Source organism: Myotis myotis, unplaced genomic scaffold (assembly GCF_014108235.1).
Source record: "Myotis myotis isolate mMyoMyo1 unplaced genomic scaffold, mMyoMyo1.p scaffold_m19_p_15, whole genome shotgun sequence".
Classification (NCBI taxonomy): domain Eukaryota; kingdom Metazoa; phylum Chordata; class Mammalia; order Chiroptera; family Vespertilionidae; genus Myotis; species Myotis myotis.
The window spans coordinates 16361844-16377354 of NW_023416319.1; the positions used below are offsets into that span (position 1 = coordinate 16361844).

At 59.7% G+C, this 15511-nt stretch overlaps 1 protein-coding gene across 1 annotated transcript; it reads left to right on the top strand.

Annotated features, from left to right (window-relative positions):
- Positions 1-649: 649 nt before the first annotated feature.
- Positions 650-15165, top strand: PSD (pleckstrin and Sec7 domain containing). Its single transcript, XM_036336169.1, has 17 exons — positions 650-780; positions 1993-2730; positions 3002-3104; positions 3531-3885; positions 4622-5062; positions 6311-6505; positions 6673-6753; positions 6941-7053; positions 7688-7746; positions 7856-7945; positions 11724-11767; positions 13186-13376; positions 13463-13533; positions 13637-13794; positions 13967-14111; positions 14364-14507; positions 14935-15165. The coding sequence occupies exons 2-17, from the start codon at positions 2077-2079 to the stop codon at positions 15163-15165; spliced, it is 3075 nt and encodes a 1024-aa protein (XP_036192062.1). The 5' UTR covers positions 650-780; positions 1993-2076.
- The last annotated feature ends 346 nt before the right edge of the window (positions 15166-15511 follow it).

Here is a 15511-nt window from a genome sequence, read left to right on the forward strand (position 1 = left end):
ACTACCTGCAGTCCCGGCGTCATCCCTTCCAACCTCTGATCTTTAAACGGGCGCCGAGCTCAGGCATCAAGGAAGTGCCTCCTGAAGTCTGACTGATGGACCTCCTACTGCATCCTGGGCGCGCGGTCAGGGTTGAGTCTCCTGGGCCTGAGACCCCGAACCCCGGAGGGTTCGAGGCGGTGCACCCCAAGTCTCTCTTCCATAAATTGATGGTCTCCGGGATTTAGGGGGCGGGTCCGCTCTCTTCACGCAAACCGTTCGCATGGCGCGGCCGGGAGCTCGTGGGGGCGGGAGCGCGTGTGGCATGTAACAGGTCAGGTGGCCACCTCCTAGGGACACGAGTGAGGTCTGGAGCGGGGCACGCGTGTGAAGCTGGGTCCTGCGTGTGGCTCAGGGGGCAGTGGCGAGAGGAACGTGGACACAATCGGGGTGGGGCACGTGAGGGTGGAGGAAAATAAACGGGTTCCATACATCCTCCCCTCGTCAGGGGCGGGTCTCGGGTTGGCGGGAGAGTCCAGCCGAGACCTAACGTGTGTGTGTGCGGGGGGGGGGGGGGGGGGGGGAGCGCAGCCTCCAGGGCTCAGGGCCCTGGGAGAGGGCGGGGGTTGGGAGGGGGTGAGATTAGCTCTGCCGGAGCCACGCAGGGAGGAGGAGGGACTGAGAGGCAGAGGCGGGCGGGCCTGGAGAAAGCGGGAGCCAGCGGGAGCCGCGCTGCTTTCACAGCCGAGCTGGGCCCGGCCTCTGCTCTCCCTCCTCGGCCCCAGCTCCAAGCCGGCGGCGGTGAGTACTGAGTCCGGGTGGCACTGGGGAGATGCGGGGCCTCAAGTGAGTTTCAGGAGCCTGAGTAGCAGGGTTGCTGCTCCTGACCCCGGCCCCTACCCTGCATTGCCACAAGAGGCCCCTTTCCCCCCTGAGGTGCCTCCTGGGCTGGACAAAATCTGTCACCCCTGGGGGGAGAAGGGTCTGGTGCAGTCTCCCCCGCCGGGGACCAGTGACGGGTGGGGGTTGGGAGAGAGGGTGTGTGTCCCTGCTTAAGCATGGGTGTGAGTGTGCACCTGTATTTGTGTGTAATTGTGACCAGTGGGTCTCTGTATCTGATATGCCTATGTATCTGTGAGCATTAGAGAATGAGGGTCCCTCTGTGTGTATCTGGGTATCTCTTTGTGTGTAAAACAAGCATGTGCCTTCCCATGAGACACATAGTTGTTATGACTGTGAGGCTGTGTGAAGGTGTGTCTCTGAGCAATGTGTATGTGTGCCTGTCTGCGTGTAGCCTCTGAATGTGTTTAACTGTATATGACATTTTGGTCCTTAAGTATGTGTGTGTGCATGAGTGTGTGTACCTATATTAAGAACAAAAATGTCCCTTTCCCATCCATCATGTATGTATTAAGGGTAGCGGCTTCTGTTCAGGCCTTTTTCTTCCCCTTCACCCTATGCCTTTAAGCTCCTTGTGGTCCCTCTATAATCCCCCTTCTCCAATTCCCTTTTCCTCTCTTTCCAGGGGGCCTGAATTGGGGCCTCCATAAGAGGAGCTAACTGTGGCTGCATGATAGTGCTGGCTGGCTGACACTCCTAGCCCAGAGGGTGGGGGCAGCAGTCTTCCCCTCCCCCCACACCAGTAGTACCTACAAAATGCCACAGAGACTCCAGGCTCACTCAACTTCCTTGCTTCCAACATAGCTTCCTTCCTCCGCCCCCCCCCCCCCCCCCCCCCCCCCGCCCCCAGGTGATGCTCAGGGTCCCCAGGCAGAAGGAGAGAATCCAGGGTCCTTTTGGAGGGAACAATCTTTTCTCCTCAGGCCTCCATGGAAGTAGCCCAAGCAGGAGGCCTGCGTACCCCCAGGGCAGGGATCAATGATGCCATAGTCCCAGGGTGGGCTAGGCCCCTGGTGCTCAGTGGCCCCAGCCAGCTTTCCCCTCCCTGTCTCTGCTCTCTTGACCATCCAACTCCCTGGCAGTTCACCCCCTGCTCCCCTTCCTCTCTTGCAGGCCCGTCAGAAGAGCATGCTGCCCCCTCACTCCCCGCCTGGCCTCGCCATCCCTGCCCCCCCAGCCTGACCCCCGGGCCCCAGCATGGCCCAGGGTGCCATGCGCTTCTGCTCTGAAGGTGACTGTGCCATCTCCCCGCCACGATGCCCACGCCGCTGGCTCCCCGAAGGCCCTGTGCCTCAGAGTCCCCCAGCCAGCATGTATGGCAGCACGGGCTCCCTGCTACGGCGGGTGGCAGGTCCAGGTCCCCGAGGCCGGGAACTGGGACGTGTGACAGCACCCTCGACACCCCTGCGTGGCCCCCCTTCACCCCGTGTTGCTCCCTCACCCTGGGCACCCTCTTCACCCACTGGGCAGCCTCCACCAGGGGCCCGGAGTTCCGTAGTCATATTCCGCTTTGTGGAGAAGGCCAGCGTGAGGCCACTGAATGGGCTACCTGCTCCCGGAGGCTTGAGTCGGAGCTGGGACCTGGGTGGGGTCGCTCCTCCCAGGCCCACTCCAGCTCTTGGGCCTGGCTCCAACCGCAAGTTGCGGCTGGAGGCCTCCACTTCAGACCCACTCCCAGCGGGAGGAGGTTCAGCTCTGCCTGGCAGCCAGGGCCTTTTACACGGGCCGCCAGCCCCACCTCCGGTTGGGGCAGATGGCCTTTACTCCTCTCTCCCCAATGGGCTGGGGGGGCCCTCTGAGCACCTGGCCACACTATTCCGAGGACCTGCTGGCACTGGACTCCTGAACCAGGTATGCGACCTCCCTTGGGCTCCCTGGAACCCCAGAGTCCTATGGAAGGGGCAAGACTGAGCTCCTTGGCCGTTTTGGCCCCGTGGGCTACTCACTGAATCCTTCACTCCTATTCTAAATCTCTTTCTTGCCCTCTGGGCTTGTCCCTCTGTCTCTGCACCGCCATCTCTGTCCCTGAGTGTTTTTCTTTGTGTTTCTATCCCATTTTCTTTTGTCTTTGCATGTCTGGCTTTATCTCTGGGTGTCTTCTACCTCTCCCTCCTTGGCTTAGGGAGACACCTGGTCCTCACCCCGGGAAGTCTCCTCTCATGCCCAGAGAATCGCTCGAGCCAAATGGGAATTCTTCTATGGCTCCTTGGCACCCCCCAGCTCAGGTAAGGCTGGGACTGGAGCAAGGGGAATAGGGCAGGTCCTTCTCAGCACCGAGGTGTAGTAGGGGGTCCTTCTTTAAACTTCCCCCAGCCTTTCCTGTGTCAGCTAATGCTTCCTCAGGCCTGGGGCCTGTCTTCCCATATGTGCTAGGATGGAGGGGTTGGGGATGATGGCTGGGTTGGGCACCTGCAGGAAGCTGGGTAGTGGAAGGAGGGGATGGCAGGATACCAAGGATCAGTCCTTGGAGTAGAAAATGAACTCTACTGGTACCAGGAACAAGCTGAGTTTGTAGCAGGAGGAATGGTGGTGAGATAGTCAAAGAACCGCCTGCCAACATGAGGCAGTGGGGATGACTTCCTTCCTAGAACAGTCAGGGCAGGAAGCAGACCTGGATAACCTCCTGACCCGGATGCCTGTGCACACTGCAGGTGCTAAGCCCCCAGAGCAGGCCCCCCCATCTCCACCTGGGGTGGGCTCAGGGCAGGGCTCTGGGGTGGCTGTGGGGCGAGCGGCCAAATACTCCGAGACCGACCTGGACACAGTGCCCCTGAGGTGCTACCGAGAGACCAACATCGATGAAGTGCTGGCTGAGCGGGAGGAGGCTGATTCAGCCATCGAGAGTCAGCCCAGCTCTGAGGGCCTGCCTGGCACCGTCCGCCCACCTGCCCCACGTCCGGGCCCATGCCTTGGCCCTCATGCCAGCCTGAGCAGTGGCGATGAGGATGAGGCAGGTGGGGAAGAGGAGGTGGACGATGAGGTGTTTGAGGCCTCGGAGGGGGCACGGTGAGTGGGGGAGAGGGAGAGGACAGTGGCTGCTCCTTCCCACTGGTCTAGAGGCAGAGCTGGGGTCAATGGGACTGGAATAGAGATGAGGGTGGGGTTGGGAGAGTCAGGACCAAGCTGGTGGTGCCAACAGCATGGTGTGGCAGGAGACTCTGGACAGAGGCCTGAGGCCTGGTAGAATACTGGAATGGGGGGCGGGGCATCTGCAAGAACCCAGGAGGACAGGGGGTAGCCAGGATAGAGGAGGAAAGGCATTCTGGTGAAGAAAGGGTTGAGAGAGAGGCCAGAGGCCAGAATTAAGCCTGGGGTGTGGGAGCATCAATCCACACCCTGGATCTTGGTGGGAGAATGGGGTGTGTGGGGGTTTCTTCTTCATCTCACACCCCACTGCAGCCTGGAGCCTCAGCTCCTTCTCCTAAGATGTTGCCAGAAATAGAAATGGGATGGCAGGAGGGGAGAGGATCAGGGAGAAGGAGGAGAAAGGGAGATTAGCACGGAGGGAGAGAGGAAGGGGATTGGTTGCTGGGGATGGATAGGGGTGGTGTGCCCCAAGGCACTAAATAGCTTGAAGAACCTGTGGTGGGGAGCCCCTATCCAGATGGCTTTTTAAGGGGTTTGGGGGACTGTGAAAAGCAGGTGATAAGCCCCTTCGTAGAGTCAGTATGAAAGTTCAATGAAATGCTCCCCGAGAGTTGTCCTCTGGGCCCCTGATCGGAGATTTTCTCCGCCCCTGCAGGCCAGGCACCCAGACGCCTCACCTGGGGCCTCTCAAGTCACCTGTGCCCTTCCTACCTGGGACCAGCCCCTCGGCTGATGGGCCTGACTCTTTCAGTTGTGTGTTCGAAGCCATCTTGGAGTCACACCGGGCCAAGGGCACCTCCTACACCAGCCTTGCCTCCCTGGAGGCCCTGGCCTCACCTGGCCCAACCCAGAGCCCCTTCTTCACCTTTGAGCTGCCTCCCCAACCCCCCATCCCCCGGCCTGATCCCCCTGTTCCCGCCCCACTTGCCCCTCTTGAACCGGATTCTGGTACCAGCTCTGCTGCTGATGGGCCTTGGACACAGAGAGGGGAGGAAGAAGAGGCAGAGGCTGCAGCCAAGCAAGCCCCAGGGAAGGAGCCCCCTAGTCCCTGCCGTTCGGAGGACAGCTTTGGGCTGGGGGTGGCACCCCTGGGAAGGTGAGTGATGCCTTTTGTCTCTCAGTTCAAGGCCCCTGGGGCTCTAGGAACAGCTCCAAGGGACAGAGCCTGAGTGCGAAGAGGTAGTTTACATTCCTGACCCCTGAGAGGCCTGGTTAGGGAATGCAGATGCCCTGTTTCCCACTTGGAGGACTTTCCACTGACTGTGAGGGGGAGCCCCTTAGAGCCCGCCCCCCCCCCCCCCCCCCCCGCACTTGGTCTCAGATCCAGTGACTTGAGAAGCCGCGATTCAGAATTGAAGGATGTCCTCTCCAGGAGGGCCCCTCCCTCCCCAGACAGAACTGGCCACCTGCCTAGAATTCTTGTGACCTAACACCCATCCAGCCTGGAGGCTTCTTCTAAAGGTGCAGCCACCAGCCTCCCCCATCGCTTCCCTCCCAAGCCACCTCCCCCTCCAATCAGGAGTCTCTCACCCTTATCCAGGAAGTCCATTCATCAGTCTAACCTTTCTGCTCTCTCCTCTGCCAGCTACCCTCTCAGTCATGGAAGCCATGGCAACAGGAGGGGGTGGCCAGAGATACAGGGTTGCCTAGCAACCAGGAGTTTCCGGCCTCTGTCTCTGGGTGACAGGTGGCTTTGCAAGTAGAGCAGCTGGGGTGGGGAGGGAAGGAAAGGAGACAGGAGATGAGGGGGAGCACTTTGACCGGCAGTCCCCTTTACCCCAGAACCTGCTTCTTTGTGAGTAGAAGCAAAGGACCAAGGAGGAGGCTCCTCTCCCTAACGGGTGGGAGGAGGAAAGATATAGGAGTGGGAAGCTGTCCCTGTTGCCCTCAAATTTTTGACCGTCTACTGTTCTTCCCTGACAGCCTGTGTTGACCCTTGCCCATATCCTTAGAGATATAAGACTAGGTCCGAGCAGGACCAGAGTGGTGATGGGGAATCTATGTGCAACAGCAAACTTAGGGAGCTTTGTGGGAGAATGGGGAGTGTGGGGCTTTCCTCTCCGTCTCACACCCCACTGCAGCTTAGAGCCTCATCTTCTCCTTCCTTGGGGAAGCAGCCAGAATTCCCACAGCAGCAAAGTGGATGTGGGTTAGATTTGAGGCAGGACTTCCACAGAGAGGTGGTGATGATGGAGGGAGCCTGAACAATCCCCTCTGGAGAAAAGAAAATGTCTTCCCCATGTCCCAGTCTCCCCTTCTGTCATCCGGCTCTGGAGGCAGAGGAAGGGTCTGGATGGCCCCTGAGAACCTGCCCCGTCTCTGAGCTGGTGTTCTGCCCTGGCAGCGAACCACCCTTGAGCCAGCTGGTATCTGACTCAGACTCAGAGCTGGACAGCACAGAGCGGCTGGCCCTGGGAAGCACGGACACCTTGTCTAATGGGCAGAAAGCAGACCTGGAGGCCGCGCAGCGCCTCGCTAAGAGGCTGTACCGCCTGGATGGCTTCAGGAAGGCTGATGTGGCCCGGCACCTGGGCAAGAAGTAAAACCACTGGGCTGGGAATGAGCGGGGGAAGGAGGGACGCATCCTGTGGGCAGCACCTCCACACCCCCTCTATCTAATGCCCCCAGGTTTCTCAGTAACCCCCCCCATTTGGCCCCTTGACACTTCCCCTTGAGACTCTCCCTGTCTCTCTACCCTGCCCACAGCAATGACTTCAGTAAGCTCGTGGCTGGAGAGTACCTCAAGTTCTTTGTCTTCACGGGCATGACTCTGGACCAAGCTCTCAGGTGGGTGGTGAGCCCTCTGAGTGCAGCCCCAGCTCTCCAGGCCTGGTGTGCAGGGCCTTAGCTCTGCCTCCTCTGAGCCCCTGCACCTCCCCTAAGCTGCCCTGACATCACCCTTCCCAAGAGCCAGGGCTACCTGGTAAGGGGACCTTGGGTGGGGGTGACGTGCTCCTTCTTCCCTCCTCTCCAGGGTGTTTCTGAAGGAGCTGGCCTTAATGGGTGAGACCCAGGAACGGGAGCGCGTGCTGGCCCACTTCTCCCAGAGATACTTCCAGTGCAACCCTGGAGCTCTGTCCTCAGAGGGTGAGGAGGCCAGGGACAGGGCTTTCCTGCTGGTCACTGAGGCAAATGGGCACTGTGTGTGTGCCTAGGTGCATGGGTATGTGTGCCGGAATGAATGAATGCACAGGCTTGCAGGCATGGGGGCATACCTGTGTGCAGACAATGCTGACCTGGCTACATGGATGTGGAACTGTGCATGTGGGCAGGCATATTGTTAGGGTGTAGTGTGTGTTGTGAAGAGGCAGGTGACAGGTGTGTTTGCATACCATTGTCCACATATATGTGCCAAACAGTGCTTGGCTTGAGTGCGGATTCTGTTTGGCCGCACTGGTCCGCATAACTGTGTGAGGCACACGTGTGTGTGTTTCATGCAGAGACACAGGCATGTGGGTGTTAGGGGGCACGCAGTGGACAGCCCCCAGCACCTGAGAGAGCTAGGGAGGGTGGCCTGAGAAAAGGGTGAGGTCCCTTCTAAGGGATCTGCTGGAAAAGAGAAATCTTTGCTGAGGTCTGGCTCACTAATGGGCTTCAGGACTTACAAAAGTGTGGTTGTGGGCCAAAGGGGTCCCGGAAGGGGGCAGGGGATGAGCTGGAAGTCTGAGTAAGATAGCGGTGGGAAGGGTCCCAGGGAGGCTGAATGTCAACTCTGCCCTAGACGGTGCGCACACGCTGACCTGCGCCCTCATGCTACTGAACACCGATCTCCATGGCCACGTGAGTGGGGTATGGCGGGAAGGAGCCGGAAAACAGACCTTGTCCAAGACCTCAAGGCCTGGAAGGCCAAGGGCCGCCCGGGTTCACAGGCCTCTGTTCCCCCCCTTAGAACATCGGGAAGCGCATGACCTGCGGAGACTTCATCGGGAACTTGGAGGGCCTCAACGAAGGCGGCGACTTCCCCAGGGAGCTGCTCAAGGTGGGGGGCGGGGCGGGGCAGGGGACAGGCCGCTGGAGAGGAGGGACAGGGACCTGTGGGCGGGTGTCCGAGAAAGGCCAGGTGAGGGGCCCTGCCTCCCGAGCCGAGACTCGCCGCACTCAGCCTGGGTACCGCCCCGCCCCCAGCCTCACAGACCGGCTCTCCGGAACATGCGCACTGGCCGTGCGGTCCGGGCTGCGCACTGCGGGAGGAGGGGAGGTGGCTCTGAAAACCGCGTGATCTGGCGGCGCTGGGCCCTGCATTTGTCTTCATTAGGGCCCCTCCTCCGGTGTTCCCGAGGATGCCAGGGGTCCCTGCGTGGGGTGGGGGCACACCGGCACATCGCTTCCTCCGCCGCCGCACTCCCCCGCCCCAGGGCTTATAGTCACAAAGGGCATCCCGCTACCGCGGCACAGGAGACGCCCGGGGTGGCGGGGCCTGAGAGGGACAAAGGCTTTTCCAAGTCCTGGCGGAACGTTAGCGCCAAACTGGAGCCAGATCCCTACGGTGCCTCTGGCTCCTGGTGGGCGGGCCTGAGCCCAGGCCCCTTGCGGGGTCTGTGACCCTGGGGCTGGGAGGATGGGAGGAAGAGGGGCATCCGGCCCGTGGGCTCCCCCCACCCCCGATGGGTGGTTTCATCCAGGGAGGCCTGGACTTACTTGAAACCCCCAAGGTTGGCAAAGGGGTCCCTGGACCACCACATAAATGTGAGTGCACAGGGGTGTCCTCGGGGCTCATCTGTGAGCTTGAGTTGCGCTGGATTTCCGAATTTGGGGATGTATCTGAGTGGGGGTGACCATTGGGAGTTGGGGGGATGCTTGACTTGAGTTGTATATGTATGACCTAGTAGTGGTCGGCAAACTCATTAGTCAACAGAGCCAAATATCAACAGTACAACGATGGAAATTTCTTTTGAGAGCCAAATTTTTTTAACTTAAACTACATAGGTAGGTACATTGTTACTAACTTAAATAGGGTACTCCTAAGGCTTAGGAAGAGCCACACTCAAGGGGCCAAAGAGCCGCATGTGGCTCGCGAGCCGCAGTTTGCCGACCACGGAATTGAAGCAATGGGGTTTGTCTGATTTGGGTATGTTTGTGCGTTAGGGCTTAGGGTGTGTGTCTGAGGTGGGGGGGTGTCGTTTGTTGTTTACGTGGTTGGGATGTATATCTCTGAACTGGCTGTCTGATCTATAACGTGTCGGTGAGTAGAGGGTGTATGTTTTCACGTTAATGACTGTACATTTCGAGGTGGGCATCTGAATTTGCAGTGTCCGTGAGTTGGGGTGCATGTGGTTGGTTGAGGTGTATGTCTGTAACCGGGGAGTGTGTACTTGAGTTGGGGTACACACACGGGCGTTGGAGGGTGCTGCGAGTCGTTGAGTTGGATGAGGCCAGAGCGGTTCCACGGCTGCCTCTCTCCTGCGCTGCCGTCTCGCCTCGCCTCGCCTCGCGGCCGTCCTGGCTCAGTAAAAAGGGCCGCCAGGAGGCGCTCCGACCTCTCTCCTCACCACCACTCCCCCCATTCCACCTCCCAACCCCCCAAACCCCCAAACCCCCAAACCCTGACTTGCTTTGGAGGGAGTTCTAGACCCACAGGGCCCGCCCACCTTCACAGCTCCTGGCCTAGGGGCTCCCGACGCCCCCCACCCCCGTCGCCCCAGAGCTGCCCGCCCCCACGCAGGTGGGGCTCCCTGGCCTCCCTCGGCCCCTCCCCCGTCGCGCCGCTGGGCCCCCCCTCGGTCAGACGCCTCCCTTTGGCTCCGTCCCCGCCCCAGCCCTCGCCCTCCCCTCCGAGTCGGCGCCCCCCTCCCGCTTACGGAGCCGCGGAGCCGACATAGCCGCTGCCGCGCGGTCCTGCGTCGGTCGGAGCCCGGCTGTCGGGGGGAAGCCGTCCGCGGGCGTCCGGGCCGAGGGCGGGCGGGCGGGCATGGCCGGGGGCCGCGGGGCGCCGGCGGGGCCAGGATGATCGGCGTCAACAGCATCCACAGCAGCGCCGGGCGGCTGCGCTCGCGCTCGCTGTGCTCCGTGCGCTACGGGCGCACCCACCGCGGCGCCGAGACGCTGTGCTACGGGTGGCCGCAGCGCTCGCGCAGCCTCAAGCCCGTGCTCTACACGGACCTGGTGGTCAGCCGCCTGCAGAGCCGCAAGAAGAAGAAGGCGGTGAGGGCGTTGGGGCTGCGGCCCACGCCAGGCTCGGGGGCGACTTGGGGGGCGACTTAGGCGGCTGCGGGGGTGGCTGGAGGGAGGAGGCACCCGAGGCAGAAGGCGCAGAGGTGGGCACCGGTGGGGCTGAGGCGGGGAGCCCAGCAGGGACAGAGCCCACGGGTCGCCGGGGATGGGCATGGACTGCAGAGGGAAGAGCTCAGACCCTCTGATCAAGCTGGGCACCTCAAACTAAAGGGCCTTTGGGTCTTCTGGATGGGAGCGTGACTTGGGGCTCACGGAGGGGGGTTAGGACTTTGGAAGGGAGATGTGGTTGGGGCCAAAAAGGGCAGGAGATGAACTGGAAGGCTGGGGACAAGGATTGCGGGTTGGATGTCGGTGGCCACTTCAGCCTCCTGGCCAGAGAGTTGGAGAGTGAAGGCTTAGAGTCCAAGCTATGCTGGGTGTGTGCTGGGAAGCTGTGTGCGCATAAGCCTGGTCGCGCTGTGTGTGGGGTGTACTCAGCGCTGGACAGGGTGTGCTCATGGGGGCTGTTTTGCATGGCTGTGGGCAGTGAGAGTCAGAGGCCTTGGTGTGTTGGGGGTAGGCTGTGTCCCAGCACAGAGAAGGTGCCTACGTCACCACTGCACCCAGCTCACATGCAAACAGCATCACACCACACGCTTAGCCTGACACATACATGCTGGGGACACACCTACTCACAGACAGGCTGTGGGAAGCACCCCCACAGTGGGAGGCCCTAGTGTGGACCCATGTTGCAGGCCACTCCCAGGAAGAGGGGTCTCCTATGCTACTCCTCCAGCCCATTCTCTCCTTTGACCACCACAAGGTCCCCACAGGTGCCCCAGGCCAACTGTACTGAAGGAAAGTGGCTGGTTGAGAAATCCACGGGGAGTTTGGCGTGTGCAGGGTTTGGAAGCTGAAACTGCTGCCTTTTAAACTAATGTTCACTCCTAGGAACATGAGGTGTGGGAGTCGGCTGGGGGCTAGACCGCCCTGGCATTTGGCCTGTGGAGGGGGCAGTCTGGGCTGGGATGCTTCCAGCTTGTCCTGGGGCTGGGAGCCATCGTATGTTCTCATTGGCCGAGGAAGGAAGTGACAGTGAGTTCCCATTCTGGGGACTCAGTTTCCCAATGTGCTCTGTGTGGTTTTAGGCTGTAAAACAGGCCCAAAGCATGGCCGTTTGGGAAAAGGAGAACTTCTTGAAATACTGTTCTCCATTCCCTCCAGAGCTGTTTCTCCCACCAAGGATCTGAGCAGGATGGCCTCTTAACAATAATAACAAAGAGATTAGCAGTTGCCATTAATTGTGCATCAATCACATATGAGGATACCCTGTGCTAATGGCTTTCCCTTCATTAAACACGTGGTACTGTGTTCTTCCCCATGGATACTTGCTTAAAGCAATGCTGCTGACGTGGCAAAGCTGGGCCCGGGTCCTAGTACTCCGTTCCAGAGCCTGTGTTCTTGGTCATTACACCCTACTGCCCTCTCCCTCAATTCTGTCTTCTCCCCCATAGGGGAGGGAGGGCTCTGGCTCTGGCATTGGGGTACCTGATGCACCTTCCTCCAGGATTGACCCACACTGCCCTGATTTGTTTTTCCCTCCCCAGGCTTTATACAGCTCCATCAAGAATGAAAAATTGCAGTGGGCCATGTGAGTCCTGGGGCTGTGTGGTGGGGTAGAGATGTGGGTGTGGGGAAGGGTCTGCCTGGAGAGGTGGAGAGAGCTGAGGTGGGCCCTGTGAGTCTTGGGGCTGTGGGGCAGGGGAGGTGGGTGAGGCCATGAGAGGCAGGAAAGTCGCCTCACTTCCTTCTTTGGAGATGCTTGTCTGGACTTGGAGTTCTGTGTCTTGTCTCTAGCTGGGTTGTTATGACAAGCTGGGTTGGGGTAAGTGGCCATTGTCAGCTGGCCTAGGAGAGGGTTGCAGAAGGGGAGGTCCCTTGGCAATCCTAGTGGGAAAACAGAAGTCTCTGGAGGTAGGGCCCTGGGCCAATAGCATGAGAGACCCCTCTTGGGTCCTAGGGAGCCCTAAGTGTCACAGAACAAGGGCCCACATTGTCTACTGTTATAGTCCCAGTGGAAACAGAGAGTCAGAAGAAGTCTTGGAGAGTTCCTGAAGAGTCCATCTGAGAGAGAAGGCCCCGTTTTAGCCTTGGGCCCCCCAGTCTGAGGGTAGAGCCCTCATCTAAACAGTCAACAGGTCACGTATTTTCTAGTATCTGCTAAGAGTCCAGCCACTGCTCAGTTAGATGGGAGTTCCCAGCAGGTGGGAGAGAAGACCTCAGGAGGCAGAGCTTAGGACTGGGGTACAGGGAAAGCTTCTTGGAGGATTGGGACTTGAGGGGCAAGACTTGAAAGGGGAAACATTTGTTTGGGAAGAGAAAAAGGGAAGTTGACATTTGGGCGGCAAATATGTGATGTCTGAAGTGAGTATGGGGTGGGGAGACTAAAGGGACAGGCCTGATTGGAGTGTGGAAGGAGAGAGTGTGGTAGGGTTGTATTATAGACTCCATGTGGGAGGCAATAGGCAGCTTGCAGGTTGAGCTCCGAGTGACAGACAGAATCACTTGTCAGATGATACCTGACAGAGCCTGCAGATAGGGATGTAGCAGGGGACCACTAGGAAGCAGCTACTTCTGACACCATTTTGCCAACAAGCTGTGAGCTGGTGGTGGGTGTGGTTGAGACAGCTGAGTCAGACATATGTCTGTCCTGGTAGAGAAGGCCGTGTGTGTGTGTGTGTGTGCGCGCGCGCGCGCACAGAAATGGGGAATATGGGGTTGGCTACATGTGAGGGGAGGAAGGAACAGACATGGCCTTACCCTGGGGGCTGTAATCTGAGGAGCCATTCTGCCTCTTGGAGCCCTGATCTGAGTGGGGAGACCTGGTTTGAGGTGGGAACTATGATTCCAGGGGCCTCAGGTTGAGGGGAGCCACACCCTTTGAGAGCAGTTCCCCAGCCCTTATGTCTACAAACACTAGAGGGGCTTTCCTGGGTGAGCAGAGGCCAGGATTGAAAGGGGAGGGTGTGGCTTCATAGCCAGCCCTCTCTGAGGTGATCACACCTGCAGAGACGAGGAGGAGCTGAGACGCTCTCTGTCTGAGTTGGCCGACCCCAACCCCAAGGTCATCAAGAGGGTCAGCGGGGGCAGTGGCAGCGGCTCCAGCCCTTTCCTGGACCTGACTCCCGAGCCTGGGGCCGCGGTCTACAAGCACGGGGCCCTGGTGCGAAAGGTGCACGCAGACCCTGACTGCAGGAAGAGTACGTGGCCTGGTGCGAGGGTCTGGGGGAATGGAAGGGAGCGGGCCTGTCCCAGTCCTCCCGTGACCTGTTTCCCTTCCCCCCAGCACCTCGGGGCAAACGGGGCTGGAAGAGCTTCCATGGGATCCTCAAGGGCATGATCCTCTACCTGCAGAAGGTTCGGGGCCAGCCCAAGGGGTGGGGGCTGAGCTGGCTCTGGGGAATGTGGCTGGGCTGGGCCAGGCTGGGACTGTGGCCAGGACAAGATGGGCATCCTGCAGGAGGAGTACCAGCCTGGGAAGGCCCTATCGGAGGCAGAGCTTAAGAATGCCATCAGCATCCACCACGCATTGGCCACACGCGCCAAGGACTACAGCAAGAGGCCCCACGTCTTCTACCTGCGCACAGCTGACTGGCGGGTCTTCCTCTTCCAGGCTTCGTGAGTGCCTTCCTCCTGCCCATCCCAGACCGCTTCTCTCCATTCCCAGCTTGTTTCCCTCCCTTGTTCCTGGATGGATTCTTTCCTCTGCAGGCCACATCTTGAGCCAGGACTAGCCCTCCTGAATAGGAATCCTGGGCTCAGGTCCCAAGTAGCTGTGCTATCTCCTCAGGAGCCTGGAGCAGATGCAGTCCTGGATCACTCGCATCAATGTGGTGGCCGCCATGTTCTCTGCACCCCCCTTCCCAGCTGCTGTTAGTTCCCAGAAGAAGTTCAGCCGTCCTCTGCTGCCCAGCGCTGCCACCCGCCTCTCCCAGGTACTCCCAGCTCTGTCCCCCTGGCCAATGGGATGGCGTAGGGCAGGCTCAGGCCAACTGCAGTCGAGGCTGCTGGCTATGACTAGGACACTGGTCATGGGGTGGTGGGGGCGAATGGGCTGACACCAGCTGCCCCTCTACTTGCCATGCTGTGAATCCAGACATAGTAGTTTGTTCATCCTCCGAAAGGGGCACCTTTTAAATAAACTTGCACAAAGGCACTGTGTGTGCTAGAGTTCCCTCTGCCTCTAGGAGGAGCAAGTGCGGACCCATGAGGCCAAGCTGAAGGCCATGGCAAGTGAGTTGCAGGAGCACCAGGCGGCCCTACTGGGCAAGAAGGCCCGGGGTAAGGAGGCTGAGGAGCAGCGGCAGAAGGAGGCCTACCTGGAGTTCGAGGTGAGCCTCCCGGCCCTGGGCACCTGTGTCCCAATACAGGGTCAGACTAGTGGTTAAGGGCATGGACTCCTAAGTGGGACCAGGTCTTGCTTATTAATCCCTCTCAGCTTTAGATTCCTCTTCTGTGGGACAGGGAGACTATTCTGTACTCACTAGGGTAACGAGTGAGATGTCTGTCTAGTGCTGTTTTCCCAACTCTGGTGAAGGCTCAAGAAACATTGGCTCTTACAATTGGCAATCTTGAGAGCCCATAGAGGGCCACCAACCTACTGGGGATCATGTCACATCCTTGGGGGTTCAGAGTGGGCAAGAACCTGCCATCTCCTAACCTTCTTAGGTATCCCTCCTTGGTCCAGACGGGGTAGAGATGGGGTGGGATGGGCAGAGGGTGGAGAGTTGGCTCACAGCCTCTGCCCCTCTGCCTCAGAAATCCCGCTACGGCACATACGCAGCACTGCTTCGGGTCAAGCTGAAGGCGGGCAGTGAAGAGCTGGACGTGGTAGAGGCAGCACTGGCCCAAGCTGGCAGCACAGAGGATGGAGTCCTCCCACCTCACGCCAGTCCCTCCCTGCAGCCCAGTGTCTCCAGCCAGCCCCGGGCTCAATGGCATGGTTCAGAGCCTCGGGCAGGGGCAGGCAGTGGGCGTCGGAAGCCCTGAGTTGGGGGTGAGAGTGGGGGGGGGGTGCCCCCTGGGCACCTGCATGACATGGCCCTGCCTGAGCCCGGGCCGGCCTCGGGCAAACCCCGAGGGCCCCTCGGCCCAGGGCCCTACCGCGCCGGACGCGGTGTCCGGGGCAGCGCAGGGCTAGGGCATGGGCCTCAGGAGCCCAGGCTTAGAGCCCCTCTGAGAGGCCCCCCCATTTTGTGATAATGTTTTGCACTTTTTCGTACTGGGGGCTAGGGCGGGAGGGGCCAGGGCCCTGGACTTTTGATGCTTTTTTTGAGGGGGGGGGGAGGCCTGCAAAGGTTCTGCTTTCTGCTGAGACCACCCCTGACACCAGCAA

Coding starts and splice junctions, on each gene's coding strand:
- PSD (XM_036336169.1), top strand. CDS start 2,077: ATGGCCCAGGGTGCCATGCGCTTCTGCTCTGAAGGTGACTGTGCCATC. Junction 3,105..3,530: donor CTTGGCACCCCCCAGCTCAG/GTAAGGCTGGGA, acceptor TGCACACTGCAG/GTGCTAAGCCCCCAGAGCAG. Junction 3,886..4,621: donor GAGGCCTCGGAGGGGGCACG/GTGAGTGGGGGA, acceptor CCGCCCCTGCAG/GCCAGGCACCCAGACGCCTC.